Raw genomic sequence first — 23,037 nt, 5'->3', positions numbered from 1 at the left:
TTTTTAATTTTTATGTTTTTTTTATCATAAACTTTGAATGAAATGGTTAAATATAAGGGAAATTTAACGTTTCATAAAATATAATTTTATTATGCACTGTGTTATTATATATGAAGATAGAACTTTAAAATTAACGATTGGAATTATTACCATGATTTATACCATGAAAATTTTTAAAATAAAAACAATACGTACGTTTTATATTTTTATGGTTATATTGATCCCCGGGTATAAACGCTCTGCTGCTTTTCGTCTTGTCTGAAATTGAAAGGTTCCCAGAATGCCAAGCATTGACTCGGACATTTCTATACATTTTCCTTAGTATTTTCGATAAACACACGCCTGAAGACGCGTACATTGTAAAGCCCATACTGTCTCTATTTCTCTAAAATTCTCTATTCAAAGTAAAGTATTAGGCATCACGTCATACTTTGCAGAAATTGCATTAAAAAAAAAAGAAGAAGAAGAAAAAAAAAATTCGAAAAAAGAAAAGAAATTTCGATCGACCGACCCAGGTGTTGGTACTTAAATGGCCTGATAAACGATTTATCACTCAACCACGCCAGATATTTAGTTATGTTGTGACCTTAAAATACCCAAACAAAAGTTTCCGATGATAGTTCATTCAGGGGCACCCTGTATTCGCTGTCGTAGCACGTAATAGTAACCATTGGTTACTGCTCCAAGCCTGGGCCCCTACACCTGTTCCGAATTTTGATATGACATAGACTTTGTGTTGTGATCATTAATAATAATACAGTAATTACGTGATCAATTACTAATATCTACTGAAGACAGTGATTACGTGATTAATTACTACTATCTACTGAAGACAGTAATTACGTGATTAATTATTACTATCTACTGAAGACAGTAATTACGTGATTAATTATTACTATCTACTGAAGACAGTGATTACGTGATTAATTACTACTATCTACTGAAGACAGTGATTACGTGATTGATTATTACTGTCTACTGAAGACAGTAATTACGTGATTAATTATTACTATCTACTGAAGACAGCAATTACGTGATTAATTATTACTATCTACTGAAGACAGTAATTACGTGATTAATTATTACTATCTACTGAAGACAGTGATTACGTGATTGATTATTAATATCTACTGAAGACAGTAATTACGTGATTAATTATTACTATCTACTGAAGACAGTAATTACGTGATTGATTATTAATATCTACTGAAGACAGTAATTACGTGATTAATTATTACTATCTACTGAAGACAGTGATTACGTGATTGATTATTAATATCTACTGAAGACAGTAATTACGTGATTAATTATTACTATCTACTGAAGACAGTAATTACGTGATTAATTATTACTATTTACTGAAGACAGTAATTACGTGATCAATTATTTCTATCTACTAAAGACCGGGACTAAAGACAGTAATTACGTGATTAATTATTACTATCTACTGAAGACAGTAATTGCGTGATTATCGGTTGAAGACGGTAATTACGTGATTAAATATTACTATCTACTGAAGACAGTAATTTTGTAATTAATTATTACTATCTACTGAAGACAGTAAGTGCGTATTACGTGATTAATTATTACTATCTACTGAAGACAGTAGGCCTAATTACGAGATTAATTATTACTATCTACTGAAGACAGTAATTATGTTATTAATTATTACTATCTAAGACAGTGATTACGTGATTGATTATTACTATCTACTGAAGACAGTAATTACGTGATTAATTATTACTATCTACTGAAGACAGTAATTAAGTGATTAATTATTACTATCTACTGAAGACAGTAATTACGTGATTAATTATTACTATCTACTGAAGACAGTAATTTATTATTGCCATCAACGGACGACAGTAATTATTTAATTTACCAATGCTATCTTCTGAAGACAGTAATAACAAAATTAACTATTCTTAAATCTACTGAAGACTGTTATTATGTAATTTATTATTACTGTCTACTGAATGCAGTGATTATGAACTTTATCGATATTTACTGAAGACAGTTATTTATTTTATTTGCTACTATGACTATATTTACTGACGACTGTAATGATAAACCAGTAATTATGCAGCTTTTGAGACTGTAATTAAGCAAGCAGTTATTATTAATGCTAACTATTGATGACGTGATTAATTATTACTATCTACTGAAGACAGTAATTATGTTATTAATTATTACTAACTACTGAAGACAGTGATTACGTGATTGATTATTACTATCTCTTGAAGACAATAATTATGTTATTAATTATTACTATCTACTGACGACAGTAATTACGTGATTAATTATTACTATCTACTGATGACAGTGATTACGTGATTGATTATTACTATCTACTGAAGACTGTAATTACGTGATTAGTTATTACTATCTACTGAAGACAGTGATTACGTGATTGATTATTAATATCTACTGAAGACAGTAATTACGTGATTAATTATTACTATCTACTGAAGACAGTAATTATGTGATTAATTATTACTATCTACTGAAGACAGTAATTCTGTGATTGATTATTACTATCTAATGAAGACAGTAGGCCTAATTATGTGATTAATTATTACTGGCTACTGAAGACAATTATTATATAATTTATTATTGCCATCAACTGACGACAGTAATTATTTAATTTACCAATGCTATCTTCTGAAGACAGTAATAACAAAATTAACTATTTTTAAATCTACTGAAGACTGTTATTATGTAATTTATTATTACTGTCTACTGAATGCAGTGATTATGAACTTTATCGATATTTACTGAAGACAGTTATTTGTTTTATTTGCTACTATGACTATATTTACTGACGACTGTAATGATAAACCAGTAATTATGCAGCTTTTGAGACTGTAATTAAGCAAGCAGTTATTATTAATGCTAACTATTGATGACAATAATAATTATTATTATGCAATTTATTATTACTACTATTGGAGCCAAATTGGAGTCTTGGGTGACCCTTTGGATCATTTTGGGCTTAGAGGGGTTGGTTGATTTTGCATGGTCACTTTGTGTTCGTTTGATGTCAAGGTTCGTTGGATGTCATTTTGTGGGCACGGTCACTTTGTGATAAGATTCCGAGGTCATTTATGAGTCAGAAGCCATAATTCTGAGTCACTTCGGGTCATATATCGCTTTGCGGTCAGGGCCAATCTGAGGTCACTCGGACATTTGGTGTCAGGTAATTTGTGGTTACTTTGGGGTCAGGGATTGGTTTGGGATCTTGGATCATTTAGAGTCACTTTGGGGTATGGAGTCGTCACTAAAGTCGCTCTGTGGCCATGGGTCATTTGAATTCACTTTAGAGACGATTCATTTGAGGTCAGTGGTAATTTGGGTCATTAAGAATTGGTCCGTCGCGAAAAAACGCTGGCAGATGCACGACTTTGACTTTATCGGGACTCATAAGTCCTGATGAAGTCAGAGACACATCTGTCGAAAGCTCGCCCACTCACTCGGGGATCGGCTGCATGCACCGGTACTGTGATAACAGACTGCGTACTCGTACTCGTACTTATGGTAAAGATTCTCCCGACTCTTTTGAACATTTTGATATATAAATCCAGGTTTTGCAGTGACTCAAGACAAGCGGTGCGTTATTTATGATAAGAAAAGAGGTACCGCTAGAATGTACCTCATTTCTTTACATATAGGCCTAATGAACCACTTGTCTTGAATCACTGAAATTTCAGTGAAGTAATTGGATTCCTTCCCTATAATATACATAACTTTTGTTACAAGTGTGTAGTTATTTTTTGGGAAAAATGCAAAATTAGTCACAACATTTATTAGGGGGTGTAGTACCCCCTTAATATAATTTTAACAAATCATTCTAAATTATTGCATTTTATATCTATCTATTCCCCATCGTCTCTCGTGTATATCTTTAATACTTAAATAAATATAATATTTTGTTTTTAATTGATTTACCAGGTGCATTTCTGATTCCCTACGTTATAATGATAGCTGTGGGTGCGATTCCCGTGCTACTTTTAGAAGCCGGAATAGGTCAATTTACAAGCCAAGGATGCGTGAGTTGCTGGAATATTGCTCCATTATTTAAAGGTAGGTAACACCACACAGTGTCATCGCCCCGATATCTTCATGGCAGAAATCGCCATAATGGTAGGTTGAATCCACAGCCACGCATGGCCATTTTGTTCCGACTTGTTTAATAGTTTTGAGACGCATAATGAGCCGAGGGACATCCGACTAAGGCTACTGACAAAAGCCTGGTAATTGACCTCTCTGTGTGTGAGTGAGCATGTATACGCCATGAGGTCATCTGCTTTTAGACTGCCTCCACGAGTGAGTGCAGCTAGCCTACGCTGCGCTATAGTTCGGCACATATAAAATCAGAATTTTTGTCAGTTTTTGAGCTCAATACGCACGCTTCTTTCTCAATACGCAAGCTAACGACTATCATATCCTTTCAACACATATGTTCAAGTGCAAGGAAAAAATATGGCTTCTTTAGAATAAAAAAAATTACGGGAGATATTCATCATTTTCTACCCCGGTATCCAAAGATTTATCGTCTGAATATCAAATCGTGCATAGCACATTCACGTGTATCGATCCCGTGTATTAATTTTAGTGTCTCTGCTGTACAATGTAATTATTAACCAGGCGATGTCGGTGTGCAGAGGGCACGGTAAGCCTTATTGAATTATTTTGACTATAATTTGGTTCACCTCAATTTCTGGGGGTAATGTTTACTAAAAAAGCCAAAAATAAATAAAAACACCAAACAACAACAACAATAAACAAACAAATAAAAAATAAAAAAAAACGACAAAAAGTTGCTCCCCAGTTTCATCTCCAAGATTTAGAAATCAAGGACGATTTGTTTTGATATTACGTTGTTTTTGTCCAGCTGATGGGATAGACTATTTTGTGATCAAGGAACCTGTTTTGTAAAACGAATGCAATGATATTTTCTAGATTAAAAGATCATCTCATCATTCAAACTTCTGATCGCAACATTAGACGTAGGCCTACATCGAATTTTCTATCACAACTTTGATAGGGAGGCTTAGGTTGCTAGTCTACCGATGAAGGTCATCATTTATATGTTTTGATGAATCCAAGTGTGTGAAAATGTTGGATCTAAAACATAATAATGATAAAATTGGATGCTTAAGCCCAATATTACGTCGAGTCCGATATTTTAAAACTCATAGCTCGACCAATAAATATGCATGGGCTCAATCGATCCAATTTAAAATCAAAGTTGTGACTGAAAATTTGAGGTATGTCTAATCTTGTGCAGTTGAGATCAAAAGTTTAACTTAAAAAATCAAAAATTAATATTTTTGTTTGTTTCCAGGTATCGGTGTGACGATGGTCCTCTTGTCCGCATTGTTCTGTCTTTACTACAACCTGCTGTTATCATACATCCTGTACTTCCTCTTTTCATCCTTTAAAAACCCACTGCCTTGGGTAGGATGTAACCATTCTTGGAACACAGACGATTGCTATGATCACTCGTCTTCTACAAATGATTCTGTCGTCAACACGACAATAAGTGATTCTGATGGGTTCTCTGTAGGGGATCTAATTACGGAAACTATGACTACTATTAACTATGAGATGGTTTCTGAAAATGACACATTTTACAACAATTCCAGTATGGTTACCATGGTGATGGAACAGAAGAAAGTGAGAGCAAGCGAAGAATTTTGGAAGTAAGTTTTTGATTACAGGAATCATTGTAAGCGTTTAGAATACTTTTTAATAATAATAACTTAAAATTTCCCTTTTCTTCTTCTTTATCTGCTTTAGACCAAAATTGACACAACGATTTCGGCATTAAAATTTCAAAATTTCGCACACATCCGTTCCGGTGCGGTCACAATAAGACCGACTTATAGCAGGACAAATTTGAAATTTTGCCTCCCTAAAAATGTTCGACACACCACTGCCTACGTTAAATTCACATCATTGTAAGATTTGTTTTGGATAACTATTTAGTAGATATGAGTTGATGAAGAAAACAAGTTTCAATGTGTTCCCATGAATATATCAATTGAATTGATGTCTCACTGAGACATTATATGGATCATGCGGGGGATCATGACATTACTATCGAATGCATGCCGGCCAATCCAGGTAGAGATCATGCATATGATTACAGGCTAACCCAAACAGAATGGTGCATCCAAAAACGGCTGAATTAAACTAACAGTTTAAGGTTCAACTTTGTGAAATTCATTGTTATTTTTATACCACGGTAGGCCTATATATAGCTAAAATATTCAGCCTCAAAATAACTTTGGCAAGGGACCGTTCAATATTTACGCCAGGGGGAGATTTTTTAATTCTATTGTATTGTATCGCGAATTTCAAAAAATCAAAATTGTTTGATATTAGAAGGACATTTCTCGAATGCATAATGCAATTTGGTGTGTCTGATGTGCTCTCAGGCCGCACAAAAATACTGTGCAAAGGTGGATAACTGACCCCTTAATAATATGGGCTGCTATATAAGACATAATAACCAGTATTACATAATTATTTTCATTTAACGCTATACTTGTTGGCATTTTGGGTGCACTTTAATACACGAGGATGGAAGTATTTCCAAATCCAAAAATTTCAGAATATATTTTTACGGCCATATTAGAATCAGCATGAAAAATGCATTAAATTTAGTACAAGTGCACAGATGGATTCAGTGGTTCTTGGTTCTTTACTGCTCATGATATTTTGAGAACATTTTGCTCACTTTGTATGTTGAAGCATTAATCAATAAATTGTCAGTTTCCCAACCACTTATTATAGTCCTTCCAGAAGGACCACGCAACCGTTAGCACGCCTGACGGTGTGGATATAGTCCGTCGGTCGGCGTGGATATTGTCCGTCTAGAAGGATAGAGTAACTCATGGTCGATCCTTCATGTAATTTCGACGTGTAAGCTAATCCTAACCCTAATCTTAACCCTAACCCTAATCCTAACCCTAAACTAACCTTAACCCTAACTAACCCTAACCCTAATTTCGTGTATAATTACATGAAGGAGTAACCTAACTCATTATGGTTTTCCTTTATTCTTCTAGTCACCATGTACTGGAAATATCAGATGGCCTTCATGATCTGGGAAAGATTCGGTGGCAACTGCTGCTGTGTTTTTTAGCTGCCTGGATTATTGTTTACTTGTGCATCATCAAGGGAGTGAAATCGTCCGGAAAGGTAATGCTTAGATTATTCTCTTAAGGGGTCTCGTAGTGACCTTTGTTCCTGTTGAAAAATGAATCATGTGTGAGAAATGCCGTGGGCAGTATATAATTATGTTATTTGTTTACAAACTTTTATAACTTTTTTACTTAAACCGATGTTTGTCACCTAACAAGTGACACATTACAGCTTATGGAAAATATAACGTTTTGGTTTGAAAGCTGCAATTTGTCACTAATATCGGTTTAAGTTACCAGATATAAAACTTTGTAAACAAGTTCAATGTGCGTCGATACTCTTTTGAGGTTTTGCACAGTACCGGAAGAAGAACTAGATGGCACAGTTGTGTTTGACCAAACACGAATATCTATGCCCGTGACCACACCTAACCCCCTTCCCCTATTCACAAACGAAAACTTGGTGAGCACAATGTGAAAGCCCTTGTTTTAAGCTTTCATTTGATATACACTGGCCCACACTCTCTAATACCCTACCAAGCCTACACTACTCTCTCTAATACCCCACCAGACCCTCACTCTCTCTTATATTCCACCAGACCATCACTCTCTCTATAACACCACCAGACTGGACCACACTCTCTCTAATACCCCACCAGACCCTCACTCTCTCTTATATTCCACCAGACCATCACTCTTCTCTAAAACACCACAAGACTGGACCACACTCTCTCTAATACCCCACCAGACCTCACTCTCTCTTATACTAGGTATATCACCTCAAAAATAAGGGCAGCAGAAACACGTTATTTAATGTTTCTACATGAATGACCTTTATTAAAGCATCAAAATCAAAAAACCGAATTGAAATCGGCCAATGCATTGTGACGTAGCGTCAATTTTAAGATGCTCATAAATGGAATGCAAATCTGCCACAAATTGCTAAAATTACAAAAATGGCACATTTCGAGATTTTGAAGGTTTATTTGGACACTTGCTTGAAAAAGCAACGTTAATTTAAGTATCACAGGTTAATTGCCTATCTTTTTTGACTTCGTCAAAGAAAACAAAATTAAAAACATCTATCATTGAATAATTATAATAAATTAACCAAATATACTATTTTAGCAATTCCGGCCAATCTGCAGACAAATACAAGTTGAAAAAATGACTAAGTTCAGCTAATTAATATGCAAAATTGATGCCAAAAAAAAACCGTACATGATATCAGGGTGCGGTTTTTTTCACAAACATATGTATACAAAGTTCTTTCAATTGATAAAAAAAAATACACAAAAAGTAATCAATTATGCAAATTAGCTTATTACAGCTAATTATGTATTCATGATATTATTATGTAAATTAGGCATGAGTAATTTTTTTTTCAATATTTAATGAAAGTCTTTTCATTCATCATGAATTTGTCAAGTATGAACCTGTTATGATGTTGAGTAAAGAATCTGCAGTTAATTACGTTAATATAATACAAAAAATACAAACTTTGACATTTTGACGGTGCCTGGAATAGAATTTTCATTTTTCTGTAAATATGGTATGTGTCACCATTGCTCAAAGCCAAATCCGGAAAGTAAAAATGAAAATTCATTTGCAATGAGACTTTAAATTAACATTTTGTTTTCTGGATTAACATTGGAAGAGAAACGGTAAAAGGAACAGCCCCTCTATTATACCGCGTATACAAAAATTGTGTGGCCTTGGACACATACAATGGCTTAGAGCTATTGTGGTTTGGAATATTACTCCCTTTAAACTCACTTAAAAAATGTTTTGTTTCAAATCGTTTTCCTCAAGTGTGCCATTCGTTGTACACGGAAATAATTTACATGCTTAGAAAGATTAGTATTTCAGCTAAATGGTGGTAGATCTTGATTTTTCAAAAGGTCTATATTTATTGATTTATGAGGGATCTTCAACAATCCATAAAAACAGGTAGTAGCTCTTAAACGAAGCAATATTTATTTTTAAAAAAACCGATGGTAGTCACAGAAAGTTTTCACACACCATATATCAAAAATTCAAACAATTGTAATAAATAGCACATATGAGGAAATTAATTTTTCGGCATGGATGTTTGCCAAAATTGAACAACTTTCATGCGCGCGCTTTTCAATTTACTGTTATGCTTGCATGCACAGTGTGGCAGAAGTATTGTGCAGCCACTGTGACATGCCTACTTATACTCCACCAGACACTCACTCGCTCTAAAACACCACCAGGCTGACCCACACTCTCTCTAATACCCCACCAGACCCTCACTCTCTCTTATACTCCACCAGACCATCACTCGCTCTAAAACACCACCAGACTGACCCATACTCTCTCTAATACCCCACCAAGCCTTCACTCTCTTATACTCCACTATACACTCACTCTCTCTGACACCACCAGACTGGCCCATACTCTTTAATACCCCACCAGACCCTCACTCTCTCTTATACTCCACCAGACCATCACTCTCTCTAAAACACCACCAGACTGGACCACACTCTCTCTAATACCCCACCAGACCCTCACTCTCTCTTATACTCCACCAGACACTCACTCGCTCTAAAACACCACCAGGCTGACCCATACCCTCTCTAATACCCCACCAAGCAGAAAAATCCCGTTATATGATAACTTATAGTCTTTTTTCAGTATTTGGCGGCCATTTTGAAAATATACTGACTGTTGGGAATTCTTTTTCTTTATATCAACTTGAGTTTATGCTGGGCTCTTTAATTAAGCTAAAAGGGTTAGTTTGATTCAGAAATAGTATTCATATATGGTCATTTATAGTGATTACCTGCATTTGGCGGCCATTTCGGGCGCCATTTTGAAATACATTGACTTTTGGGACGTTTTATCCTTTATATCAACTTGTGTTTATGCTGGGCTCTTTAATTAAGCTAAAAGGATTAGTTTGATTCAGAAATAGTATTCATATATGGTCATTTATAGTGATTACCTGCATTTGGGGGCCATTTTGGACGCCATCTTGGAAAAACCCACTTGGGGCCAGTTTATATTTTTGGGAACATCCTGATTATGTTTTGGGGTCATCTCAGGAACCTAAAAAAGTTGGTTTGGTTTAGTCCTGGGGGATGCACAGGACGTGCCTCTAGCTCCCCGAGTATAAAGGTAATGAAGTAAATCTGTGTTTAGACACGGTCTATGGTTTAGACCACAGTTAACCAGTGCTGAGCATTTTTAGCCAGATTAAAGAAATTAAGAAATAGAAATTAAAGAGAAAGGAAAAAATATTGGAAGGATATGGGGAAGGGGGCGAGAGAGAAAATGAAAGAAGAACATAGAACGAAAAAGAAAGGAACTTGGAACAATGATTATAATAATCACATAACACAATAGTTCGGGCGCCGGTGTTCAGGTGTTATATTTTAGGGTGTCCTTTCCAAGATACACTAAAAGATCCGAGGATTGAGTTAGGGTAATTTTGGGGTGATGAGTTAAAATATGGTGCATGTAAAATTGGTTGAAAGGGTATCACTGTGTATGCTCATACGTGTCGAGACAGATATGTACATCAATATTTCGATACATATACAACATACATTCAAGAGGGCTCCAATGATGAACTGATGGAGTTGAATGTTTGTTAACCAGTTTGTGTTAAGCTTAAGCATTTGCTGCAGCCAAACAATATTGCCCAACCCAAGTTACAATAGTTGGAGAAAGCTTCTATTGATCGGATTAGGGCATTATATGTGATGCGATCAAGCTAAATCAGTCGGAACTCAGAAATATTAAATTTTCAGTTACTTGTAGGATAGTAAAAAGCATTTGCCAATCTGGATTTTGCATAAAACACCATTGAAATTCAACAACCAGCTCCACAAATATGCGCAATTAAAGAGTTTCCTAAGCAATAGATAACAAAAAAGAAATATTTCCTTTGTATGGTTATATCTCAAAATCAATAGGCCTACTTTCGAGTTCCGACTGATTTTGCTTGATCGTATCACAATGAAAGGAACTCAAGTCCTTGAGCACGGTTGAGCGATGGAGTGTGTTTTCTGATCTGAATGGCCTCCCGCACCAGACGGGGATAATAATGATCAAGGTGTTGAATCACGAAGATAGAGAATACCCCCCGCCTGATGAGGGAGGCCATTCAGATCAGAAAACCTCTGCTCAGCGCTCAACCGTGATCAAGAACGACGGTTAGGAATTGTCAAAAGATTTGCTTCTTGTATAATGAGTGGGCACCCTAAAGCAGTATTCAGACTTTTTATTGTACGTATACAATATTGTATGCAACCCCGGGTATGCAACATATCTACGTTGTTTAATCTATTGCCATTCTATTTCCAGTAATGTTTAAGTTCTAACGAATGTTTGATGACGTAAAATCGATAATATATTTCTACTAGATATTACATGTAACATATTATCGATTTTTCGTCATCACACATTCGTTAGAACCTACACATTACTGGCCATAGAATGGCAATAGATTAAATAACGTAGATATGTTACATACAATATTGTACGTACAATACTCGGAGTCTGTGGAGCGCTTAAATCACTAAAGTACTTAATTTAGGGTTGGCGATTTGAAAAAAAAAAACCCCAAAAAATCGATTTATTTGATTTAAATCGGATTTTTTATTTAAATCGATTTTTTTAATTCCAAGAACTGCTTTACCCAGGGGCTATTTTAACGTGCCTCCTGGCACGTTCGTGCAGTGAGAATAAAACTCCGTGCAGTGAGAATTACAAATCCGTGCTTAAAATATGTCTATACTTTTCAAGTTTCAACCCGACCAATGACTAGGAAATTAAGCTCCTTGCAAAGTAAGACTGATGGAGATAGAATAATTATCTGCAAAACAAGTTTGTGGCAATCAATGAAACAGTCATTTTGAGAAACAATTCAAGCAAGTATCTCCTTACAACACATCTTGCAATGCCCCAATTTCTCCCCATTTTTCGGTTACTCGTGGGTGAAAACCTCGGGAAGATCAGATGAGCAATATAGGCGACAAAAATTATACCGGCAAAAATTAACTAGAATATTATTATTGTATATCATGTTTTGGGGGCAAAATATAGTAAATATATTTCAAATTGTCCCGTCTTTACACAACATAATCACCTTGATTTGGGGTTAAAATGGAAAGTTTTCTCGTGCTCCGCGCACAATTGTCCCAGTAGAACGGGCCAAAACGCTGCCAATAGACGAAATAAGAGCATAGACGAAAGAGCAACAGACCGCGTACAACCAGTCAAAGTCCCCGTGCATTGTATCATAGGTATTATGATGTGAGCTCTTGCATATCCATGACGGCCGATTCGATCGTGCCGTGTTTAACAATCACCAGCGTGGGCGAGAGTCAAAAAGCAAGAGCTGCGCGAACAAGATTTTGTTAGAAATTCCAGTTAGAAACGATTACGTACTGCACGCATGGATTATAGTTAGGTGAAAAAGTTCACTTTGGTGACCACTCTCTGGCTAGTAAGGTTTGACGATTGATTCGACTTCTATGGACCATTTAGAAAAAAATAGCCACCATGTCCCTCGCGAAAATCCCGGCATTTTTCGCTAGAGGCCAAAATCCAAAATGGCCGCCGCCACCATTTTGAAAATTTAAGTTTTGAACCAGAGCACCTATAAGGGAGCGCACCACCATTAAACGCGCCCATTGAAATACACGGTAAAAGGCCTACATTTGGATCTCGTTTTGGCACTTGAATTACGTATTTCAACTATAAAGCTTGGTATCAGATTAAAGCTGATCATGTGTAGAATATTATTCTTTTAACGGAATATATTGCTAACCACCGACTTTTTCTGTTATTTTGCTGCAAAGAAAAATTGTGCAAATTTAACTCTAAAAAATCACTCAATTTTGGAAACCGGACGTTGTTCAAATTCGCGCCAGATCTTCAACTCTGAAATAAAAAATTGGGACTTTTTCTCCGAATTCTTCATGTATATACTTGTCGGAAGCAAATGAGCTGAAAGCGGGCAAAATTTAACTATACGTTTAGAAAATAAAGCCGAAACAAGCTCAAATAAGCGGTGGACTATTTTAACCGAATTTCACTGGTCCATATATCGTGGAGTGATTTGGTGGTGCGCCCTCTTATAAACGTCAATAGTTATCAAAATCCAAATTTTTACTTTTTAAAGTAAACTAGAGATAGTTTCTAGTCATTTTGCAAAATTTCATCCCTCTGCGACATTCCGTTCGGAAGAAATGATGTTTTAAAACTCAGCTCGGAATCACCAAAAGACCCAAATTTCATCATGTTCATCAACATGCAGAGTTTTGCAGAGGTTGGACAGAAAATTGAATGATTGATGCAAAAGGACACTTTCTAATTTAAAATTTTTAGTTGAGAAAAGTACAAAATGTGTGTATTCATGTTTTGAATATCTTTAATATAGGCCTATTTACTTAATTATGTCAAAGTACCCCCCTTCTTCTTCTCTGTCTTCAAAACAAGGCCTACTGATATTGGCAATTTAAGCAAAAATACAAGTTTTATGCGTTATTCTGATCTGGTATAAATTTACAGCAAAAGCACTCACGAAAGCGATTTTTCATGCTTTTCTTGACGTCAGAGACCTGTATTTTGGGGTAAATTTTTAAACAAATGTTCCTAAAATTAATCACAAAAGTTATTTAAAGCATTTGTGACTGAAATAAACTGATTTTTTAAGACTTCCGCCCTTATTCGATGTCTTTTGTACAGAAGCGCGAACATAGTAACACATCTTGAAAGCCTCTTATAAGGGAGCGCACCACCATTAAACGCGCCCATTGAAATACACGGTAAAAGGCCTACATTTGGATCTCGTTTTGGCACTTGAATTACGTATTTCAACTATAAAGCTTGGTATCAGATTAAAGCTGATCATGTGTAGAATATTATTCTTTTAACGGAATATATTGCTAACCACCGACTTTTTCTGTTATTTTGCCGCAAAGAAAAATTGTGCAAATTTAACCCTAAAAAATCACTCAATTTTGGAAACCGGACGTTGTTCAAATTCGCGCCAGATCTTCAACTCTGAAATAAAAAATTGGGACTTTTTCTCCGAATTCTTCATGTATATACTTGTCGGAAGCAAATGAGCTGAAAGCGGGCAAAATTTAACTATACGTTTAGAAAATAAAGCCGAAACAAGCTCAAATAAGCGGTGGACTATTTTAACCGAATTTCACTGGTACATAAATCGTGGAGTGATTTGGTGGTGCGCCCTCTTATAATCATGCACAAAGACACTTTTTCGGATATGTCGAGTACAAGGATTCCGATTCTGACATTAGTTTGACATTACGGCATCATTTTCACCCAGAAATCCAAGATGGTGGCCGGCACCATCTTGAAAAATTTAGTTTTGAACAAGAGGACCTTAAATCGTGCACAAAGACACTTTTTTGGATAAGTCGACCACAAGGATTTCAAATTTGACATTACTTTAACATTACGAACTCATATTTCCCCAGAAATCCAAGATGGTGGCCGCCGGCGCCATCTTGAAAAAAATAAGTTTTGAACCAGATTACCTAAACTCGTGTACAAAGACACTTTTTCCGGTAAGTCGACCCCAAGAAATCCGCATCTGACATTAATTTGACGTTACAAAATAATTTTGCCCAGAAATCCAAGATGGCCCCCATTTGGTAGAGCGTAAATGTGATTTTTGAATGAGAGCAGAAGCATAAGTGTGTCATTTCCGCCTTATCTGGGGTTCATGTCCCTTATATGGGGTTTAAACTGCCTTATCTTGGGTTTACATCCCTTATCTACGGATAAGGCGCCTTATCCTGGGTTTACGTTCCTTACCTGTGGCTAAGATGCCTTAACCTTAGCATATCGCAGTCTAAATCCAGATAAGGCATCTAAACCCCAGATAATGCGCCGTAACCCCAGATAAGGGACGTAGACCGCCGATAAAGCAGTCTTAACCCCAAATAAGGCGCTTTAACCCTAAATGAGGAACATAAACCTAAGATAAGGCATCTAAACCCCACATAAGGTGCCCAAACTTTAGATACGGGTCGTTAACCCCATATAAGGGTCGTAAACCTCAGATAAGACATCTAAACCCAAGATAAGGCGCCTTAACCCCAGATAAGAGACGTAAACTCAGATATGACAGTTTAAACCCCCGATAAGGCGCCGTAACCCCAGATAAGGGACGTACACCTCAGATAAACCAGTCCCAACCCCAAATAAGGCGCCTTAACCATAAATAAGGAACATAAACCTAATATAAGAGAAGTAAACCCCAGACGGCGCCTTATCTGGGGTTTAGACTGCCATATCTGAGTTTACGTCTCTTATCTGGGGTTAAGGCGCCTTATTTTGGGTTTAGATGCCTTATCTGAGGTTTACGACCCTTATCTGGGGTTAACAACCCTTATCTAGAGTTAAGGCACCTTATGTGGGGTTTAGATGCCTTTTCTGGGGTTTATGTTCCTTATTTAGGGTTAAGGCACCTTATTTGGGGTTTAGACTGCTTTATCTGGGGTCTACGTCGCTTATCTGGGGTTACGGCGCATTATCTGGGGTTTATATGCCTTATCTGGGTTTAGACTGCGATATGCTAAGGTTAAGGCATCTTAGCCACAGGTAAGGAACGTAAACCCAGGATAAGGCCGTCTTAACCACAGGTAAGGCGCCTTATCCCTAGATAAGGGATGTAAACCCAAGATAAGGCAGTTTAAACCCAATATAAGGGACATGAACCCCAGATAAGCGGAAATGACACACTTATGCTTCTGCTCTCATTCAAAAATCACATTTACGCTCTACCAAATGGGGGCCATCTTGGATTTCTGGGCAAAAATTATTTTGTAACGTCAAATTAATGTCAGATTCGGATTTCTTGGGGTCAAATAAACAGAAAAAGTGTCTTTGTACACGAGTTTAGGTAATCTGGTTCAAAACTTATTTTTTTTAATTTTGCCGGCGGCCACCATCTTGGATTTCTGGGGAAATATGAGTTCGTAATGTTAAAGTAATGTCAAATTTGAAATCCTTGTGGTCGACTTATCCAAAAAGTGTCTTTGTGCACGATTTAAGGTCCTCTTGTTCAAAACTAAATTTTTCAAGATGGTGCCGGCCACCATCTTGGATTTCTGGGTGAAAATGATGCCGTAATGTCAAACTAATGTCAGAATCGGAATCCTTGTACTCGACATATCCGAAAAAGTGTCTTTGTGCATGATTATAGGTGCTCTGGTTCAAAACTTAAATTTACAAAATGGTGGCGGCGGCCATTTTGGATTTTGGCCTCTAGCGAAAAATGCCGGGATTTTCGCGAGGGACATGGTGGCTATTTTTTTCTAAATGGTCCATCGAAGTCGAATCAATCGTCAAACCTTACTAGCCAGAGAGTGGTCACCAAAGTGAACTTTTCCCCCTAACTATTACCCCCCTTAATTGCACGCAGGACAGATAATAATAAATTCAGTGTAGTTGATCTGAATCTCTTCTTTTGGACCCATTTATGACCAAAATTTCCTTTAATTGGTGTGAAAGAGGTGCAAAATCCTCACCATGCTCAAGGAAAATTAAGACTTGCAGCGGCAGATTCGAATCGCGCTCGCTAATTTAATCCGGCTGGGCGTATACATACGCGTAGAAGGGTGATTTGTCTGTACGCTGTTAGACGATTAGTTCATAAAAAGTGTGTTTAATTTTTTTTGTAATAAAATTTGTTTTTGCAATTTGCAATCACATTTTGAGAATTTACGTGACTGTAAGATATTTCAAGAAATCGTAGGCTTCGGCAGTGTCGCATCCTTAGGAGGGCGCCAAATTGACCAATTCAGCATCGACTCTGCGACCCTCCAAGCGATGAAAGTCAAAATTTTCGCGAGCTTGCAAAATCAATTGAAAGAACATTTTAAAACCAATATTCAACTATTAGTAACCAAAATTAATTAGTGGTAGGCCTTATTTGTTCAAAATTTCTCGAGATTGTTTCAAGATTGGTGGTGGTGGGTGGGGGTTGGGGGTTGTGTGTGTGTGTTTTGTATTATAATTAACATTTTTAAGCATAATACCGTTTGGTTAACTTGATATCAGTAAACCAGCTGTGTACTTTATCGAGCTGCAGCTAGGTATTAAACAAATTTCTGATAAACATTTGACAGAGATTGTAATTTTATGACGTTGTATACACATGTGTGTATATTACTTTTATCGAGCTGTAAATTTTAAAGCATAATACCGTTTGGTTAACTTGAGTTCAGTAAACCAGCTGTGTACTTTATCGAGCTGCAGCTAGGCATTAAAAAGAATTCTGATAAACATTTTACAGAGATTGTAATTTTATGACATTGTACACCGGTGTGCATGTTTACTTTTAGCGAGCTGTAACTTTTTATAAAACATAATATATACTCCATCATATGCCAATAACAAATTGACAATGACAATAAAAAATATTGACAAAAAATAATACATCATCTACACTTAAAAAGAAAGACATATATGTGACGTGTCATGTCAAAAGCAGACACTTTTGGGCAGGTTATCAATTTTGAGGTTTTCACATGTCTTAAATATAGAGATATTTTGCTCCTCAATGCCGTTTTCCCCAATGTAATCGGACTTTCCTAAGCGAAGATATTGAGTTCATAAGTTATGGTATTATAAAATTGGAAATTGAGATATCGGCCTTCAAAATATTATTGACAATGTTGAGAGTAGGAATTACCTTGAAAAATGTCTCAAAAATACAAGATGCCAGTTATATTCGGGTCTGAAACTATCAGACAATACTTTTAACATTAATAGCATCACAAATTCACAACAAACGCAAATTGTGAAAAAATCACCCGGCAGATTTTTGGCTATTTCTCCATTTACGATACTGTCACATATTCCCCACTGTTATATATCTCTCGACACCCAACGCTACAGCGGCCATAAAACGTCAAGTTAAAAAAAAATCGACATGTAGCCTAGTTCAAAACGATGACACTGAAATTTGTAGAAAATGCATAAGTGAAGAAACCGTGTATTGATTTTGGGAGTTCTAAAAGTTCTGTAGTCATATTGTGCACAACTTTACATGTACATGCACGAAATAGCCCTGGTCATGGGCATCTTCCTTTTTTTTTTTTTTGGGTGGGGGGGGCTAAAATAGAGTAAAATTGCACAATTGCACTGGTCTGCAATTGAACATTTTAGCGCGCTTCGCGCAAAAATGTCATATTGTCCGTATACCTTCCTAAAGCCAGTCAAGTAAAATCAAATTTTCTCATTAACTGCTCATTCTGTTATGCTAGTTGGATTCCTTGCATCAGTTCCTTTCTAAAAATGTATACTTTTATATATTTCTCACAGTTGCATTTAGAGATTCAGTAAAAAACAATATCTAAAGTACTGACTCGAGGAAGGTATTCATACTATAATAAGACAGGCACAAAATATTATCGCCTTCCCTAAATTGTAGTCAGTCTCGCTTGGGTACACGGATTATCTCCTTTATTATTTAAACAAGTGCGCTACGCAAAGGCACAACGCCCAGACGTTGATCGACAGGCCTCAGCAGGCGGCGGATGACATGATCGAGCCGGCAACTCTTGAAACCGCCCGGGCCGTATGGCATTTTCCATATACTCGGTTAGTTTTGTGGGGTTCATTATCGAACCCCAACGGTTTTAGCTTGTATTTATATTATTTATCAACATAGGCCTATTTGTTTGTGATATTTCAAGCGTTTTAAAATTTCAAAATAATCCCATTCAATTACACGGTTGACGATGAAAATTTACTGAATTTAGGGAATGGACGTCATACACCACCTGGGCCTCAGCACACTTTACATGTTGTCGCGGACCACTACGCCCCCACATCATTACATAAACCATTTAACAACAATTCAGAGACGTTGCAGCTACAAGCTAACAAGATTCTTGTCAACTTATCAAGTTTGAGTAGTTTATCTTCTCAGAGAGAGACATAACAAAATATTGACAAAATGAAATGGGTAATCTTGTCAATTGTTACTTGTTAAAATAAAACGGAAATTATTCATTTTGATGATATTGTCGTTGGTTCAAAGTGATAAAATACCTCAAAATAAACAGTACATAATGATCAAAACGAACAGTTATGGGATTAAATATAAATGTGCAGCGACTTATGAATAGAACGTCGAAATTAAATTGTATGTTCCGATTTGAGGCATGAATCGTTTTAATTTGAACCCATTAGCGTTAAAGGTCCGTAACCCGATCGACAGCATCATCCCCCGATTTTTTTCATTGTTGATGAGGTTTTGGTATCACATAATAGATACTATTTTTCTCATTACTATCCTGAAATTTGACGCTCCAAGTCGATGTATTTCCGGAGAAATCATGAATCACAGCTGTTTTTACAGGTATACCAGTTTGTAAACAATAAAAATTACTTCGGATCATGGGAAGAGAAAAAAGCGAACTACGCTAAGTGCTGAGGAGACGGTCCGCCGTATATAATTAAAACAATTCCTTGTTTATTTCAGTTGGTGAAATAGCTCAATTGGCTAGCGCGCCGTTCTTTTACCCGAGAGGTACCCGGTTCAAAACCCGGTATCGGAAGGTTTTTTTCCTCTCCATTTTTAACCCAAACTTTTTTATATTCATTTGAAATGTACATATTGCAAGGGAAATATATTTTCTTTCCTTTTTTCTGAAACGGTACGAAAAACCAAAAAAAAAACAAATATTTTCCGTTCAATACGGGCCGGGCATTGCAGCATGTCAGCATTCGTCATACGAACGGGAATTGTTGTTGTTGCATGCCTACCCAGAATGCAATTCACGTATACAAGGTATTGGATTGCAAATTTGGCTATTTATTCACATTTACGCTGAAAATGCTCTCGTTTTTTCACAAAGCAGCATAAAGGGGGAGACATTTGATATTATTATGTAATTTTAAAGACAATCCATATCCAAAACCAATAGGGTTACCCCCCTTTAAAATCCAAAATTTTTGTGCGCTTCGCGCTCATGTGTCTCGGTACAGATATAGCAGGTAGTGGGTCCAGTGATTTGGATATACGCCCCCTGGACGAGAGTCAAAAGGCAAGCACGCGCGCAACCTATGTAATGGCATGTAGGCCTGATAATTAGGGAACTTGATAGCCCCTCTGGCTCAATATCGGGAACAATTCACTTTAATTATGGAAAAATAAACTGGTGCTTTATGCTGATTCCGAATATAGTCATAAAATTTTACATTTCTGGAATATTTGAATTTTTAAAAATGCTCAAGTAATCCTCTTTTAAGATCATGATTGTCCTCTTTTGGGCCATTTTAGCATTCAGATTGCCCGGGGGGGCCACTCAAATATGACAGTGTACGCATGCGTGACCAAATTTTTTTCAAACACCCCCTAAACGAGTTTTACCCTACCAGCAAATTTAGCCCCTTAATAAGGTAATTTAGTGTTTTTTTGGTCACGCATGCGTACAGACCATTTATGTGAGTGATCCCCCCGGGTCAGATTGCAAATTTGTTCCGGTGAAGTAATTATAGTAGTCAATTAGCGCGACCATTTGAACGCGTGTTTTAAAAAGAATCGTCGCCATTGGATTAACACATAATCATGAAATCTTCACAAACAATTCTAAATTTTTTATGTGGTGTCCAAGCAAAATTATGTTATTCTAAAACCGTTGGGGTTCGAAAAAGTACCCCACTGTAAGTATGTCAATTTTCCATTTGTAAATGCTAACCGTATATTTTGAATGGGGTTCTCAGCCCTGTATCTTCGTCAGCCTCGTACGTCACGTGTCGCGTGACCTATACCACCTACCTGGGGGTGGCTACCACCCCTCTCTAATGCCCACTGTGGCGAATGTAACTGCACTGTCTTGCCAACGTGCAGTCTTGCCAACGTGCAGTGACTTTTTCCGCCTAAAATAGCCCCTGGCTTTACCCTATGATAAAGTCAAAAGAGACCAGTGGAATGCTAGACATAATTATGCACAATCCTATCAGGTATTTACAAAATATCAAAACACATTTTTAGATGTGAAAATTTCAATGAAAAAATTTGGTTAAATCATGGGAAAAAACCTGCTGAATTCTGCACCTTGAAAATGATTTTTAGCAATAGATAAAATGACATCATAGAGGTATTTAATTGTATCCAAAAGGTGTAGAAGCATTACAAATGAAGTAAAACAGTCAATTGAAGATAGAAATTAACTTAAATTGATCATAAATGGTAAAAACTGAACAAGTTGATTTAAATCAGTGATTAAAAATAAATCATTTGATTTAAATCGTGATTTAAATCATGATTTAAATCAATTGATTTAAATCGCGCCAACCCTTAATCACTTAAAGTAATAATCACTAGGAATGTCACGAGGAATGAGTAGCATTTTAAGTGAAAAACACGTTTTGGGCTATAATAACCTTGAGAAGACATTTGCGCATGACATTTTCACATGACATTTGTGGCACCCCCCATAGTCATAATAACCAAATGTCGTCAAAATTGACAAACGAATATGGCTACGATGGCTCATTATACGATTGGTAGAAGAAAGAAAGAAAGAACCAGAATCTAAGAAAAAGAGACCCTTAGCCAAATGCCATTTGGCTAAGGTAATCAAAGTTTTATTTCAAATATGACAATACTAATTAAATAATTGACGATGCCCGTAAACACCTATTGTTGTTCCAGAAGAATCAACAACTGGCACGTTTCATTGTATGACAAGATTCTTATTAACTATAATGATAGATGACCATATTTAGATATTTTGGAATTAATAAAACTAGGCGGTTACCCGTATTTGGCGGTTCTCGGCTGTCGCGATTACCTGGCTGATGGTGACTGTACTCACCAAGTTTTATGCCCATAGGACAGTTTTTACTAATTTGACCTCAGATGACCCCTTTTGACCTCAAAATGACCTTCTAGAATTTGGCTCTAAATGTTGACTGTACCCACCACGTTTCATGCCCATATGACAGTTTTAGTAATTTGACCTTGGATGACCCCAAAATGACCTTCCAAAATTTGACTCTAAAAGGTGACTGTACCCACCAAGTTTCATACGCATACGACATTTTTTACTAATTTGACCTTAGATGACCCCGGATGACCCCAAAATGACCTTCCAAAAATTTGACTATAAAAGTTGACTGTACCCACCAAGTTTCATGCCCATACGATAATTTTTACTAATTTGACCTCAGATGATCCCTGGATGACCTCGGGTGATCTTGGCCCACTAACTGAAACAAACTTGTTCTGTCTGAGGTCCAGATGCACCCATCCACCAAGTTTGAGGAACGTGCGACCCCTAGTCTGCGAGAAAATAGGCGGAAAACAGTTTTTACTAATTTGACCTCAGATGACCCCTGGGTGACCTTGACCCACTAATCAATACAAACTTGTTCTGTCCTAGGTCAAGATGCACCTATCCACCAAGTTTCATGCCCATATGACAGTTTTTACTAATTTGACCCCTAGATGACCTCTGGTGACCTTGACCCACTAACCAATACAAACTTGTTCTGTCCCGGGTCAAGACGCACCCACCCATCAAGTTTGAGGAACGTGCGACCCCCAGTCTCAGAGAAAAACAGTTTTTACTAATTTGACCCCTGGATGACCTTGGGTGACCTTGACCCACTAACCAATATAAACTCGTTCTTCCTCATACCAAGCTGCACCCACCCACCAAGTTTGAGGAACGCGCGACCCCCAATCGCCAAGAAAAGAGGCGGACAGACAAACAGACACACAAACAAACAAACAGACAGAGTCTGGTGAATTATAGTAACTAGGCGGTTACCCGTATCTCGCGGTTTTCGGCTATCATAATTATTGGCTTTCGCAGATCTCAGAATCAGGGTGTGTCCTTTGGCTAGGTCTGACAAAAAGGTC

General features: G+C 36.8%; 1 protein-coding gene across 1 annotated transcript in view; it reads left to right on the top strand.

Annotated features, from left to right (window-relative positions):
• LOC140161110 (sodium- and chloride-dependent glycine transporter 2-like) overlaps positions 1-23,037 on the top strand; it is a 43,808-nt gene that overhangs the window by 6,298 nt on the left and 14,473 nt on the right. Inside the window, 3 exon segments of the mRNA XM_072184509.1 lie at positions 3,949-4,080; positions 5,345-5,702; positions 7,074-7,206. Coding sequence (XP_072040610.1) covers positions 3,949-4,080; positions 5,345-5,702; positions 7,074-7,206 — 623 coding nt within the window.

Source organism: Amphiura filiformis, chromosome 9 (genome assembly GCF_039555335.1).
Source record: "Amphiura filiformis chromosome 9, Afil_fr2py, whole genome shotgun sequence".
In the NCBI taxonomy this organism is placed as follows: Eukaryota; Metazoa; Echinodermata; class Ophiuroidea; order Amphilepidida; family Amphiuridae; genus Amphiura; species Amphiura filiformis.
Note: the sequence above shows the minus strand (reverse complement) of the source record. Positions and strands in the feature narration are given on the sequence as shown.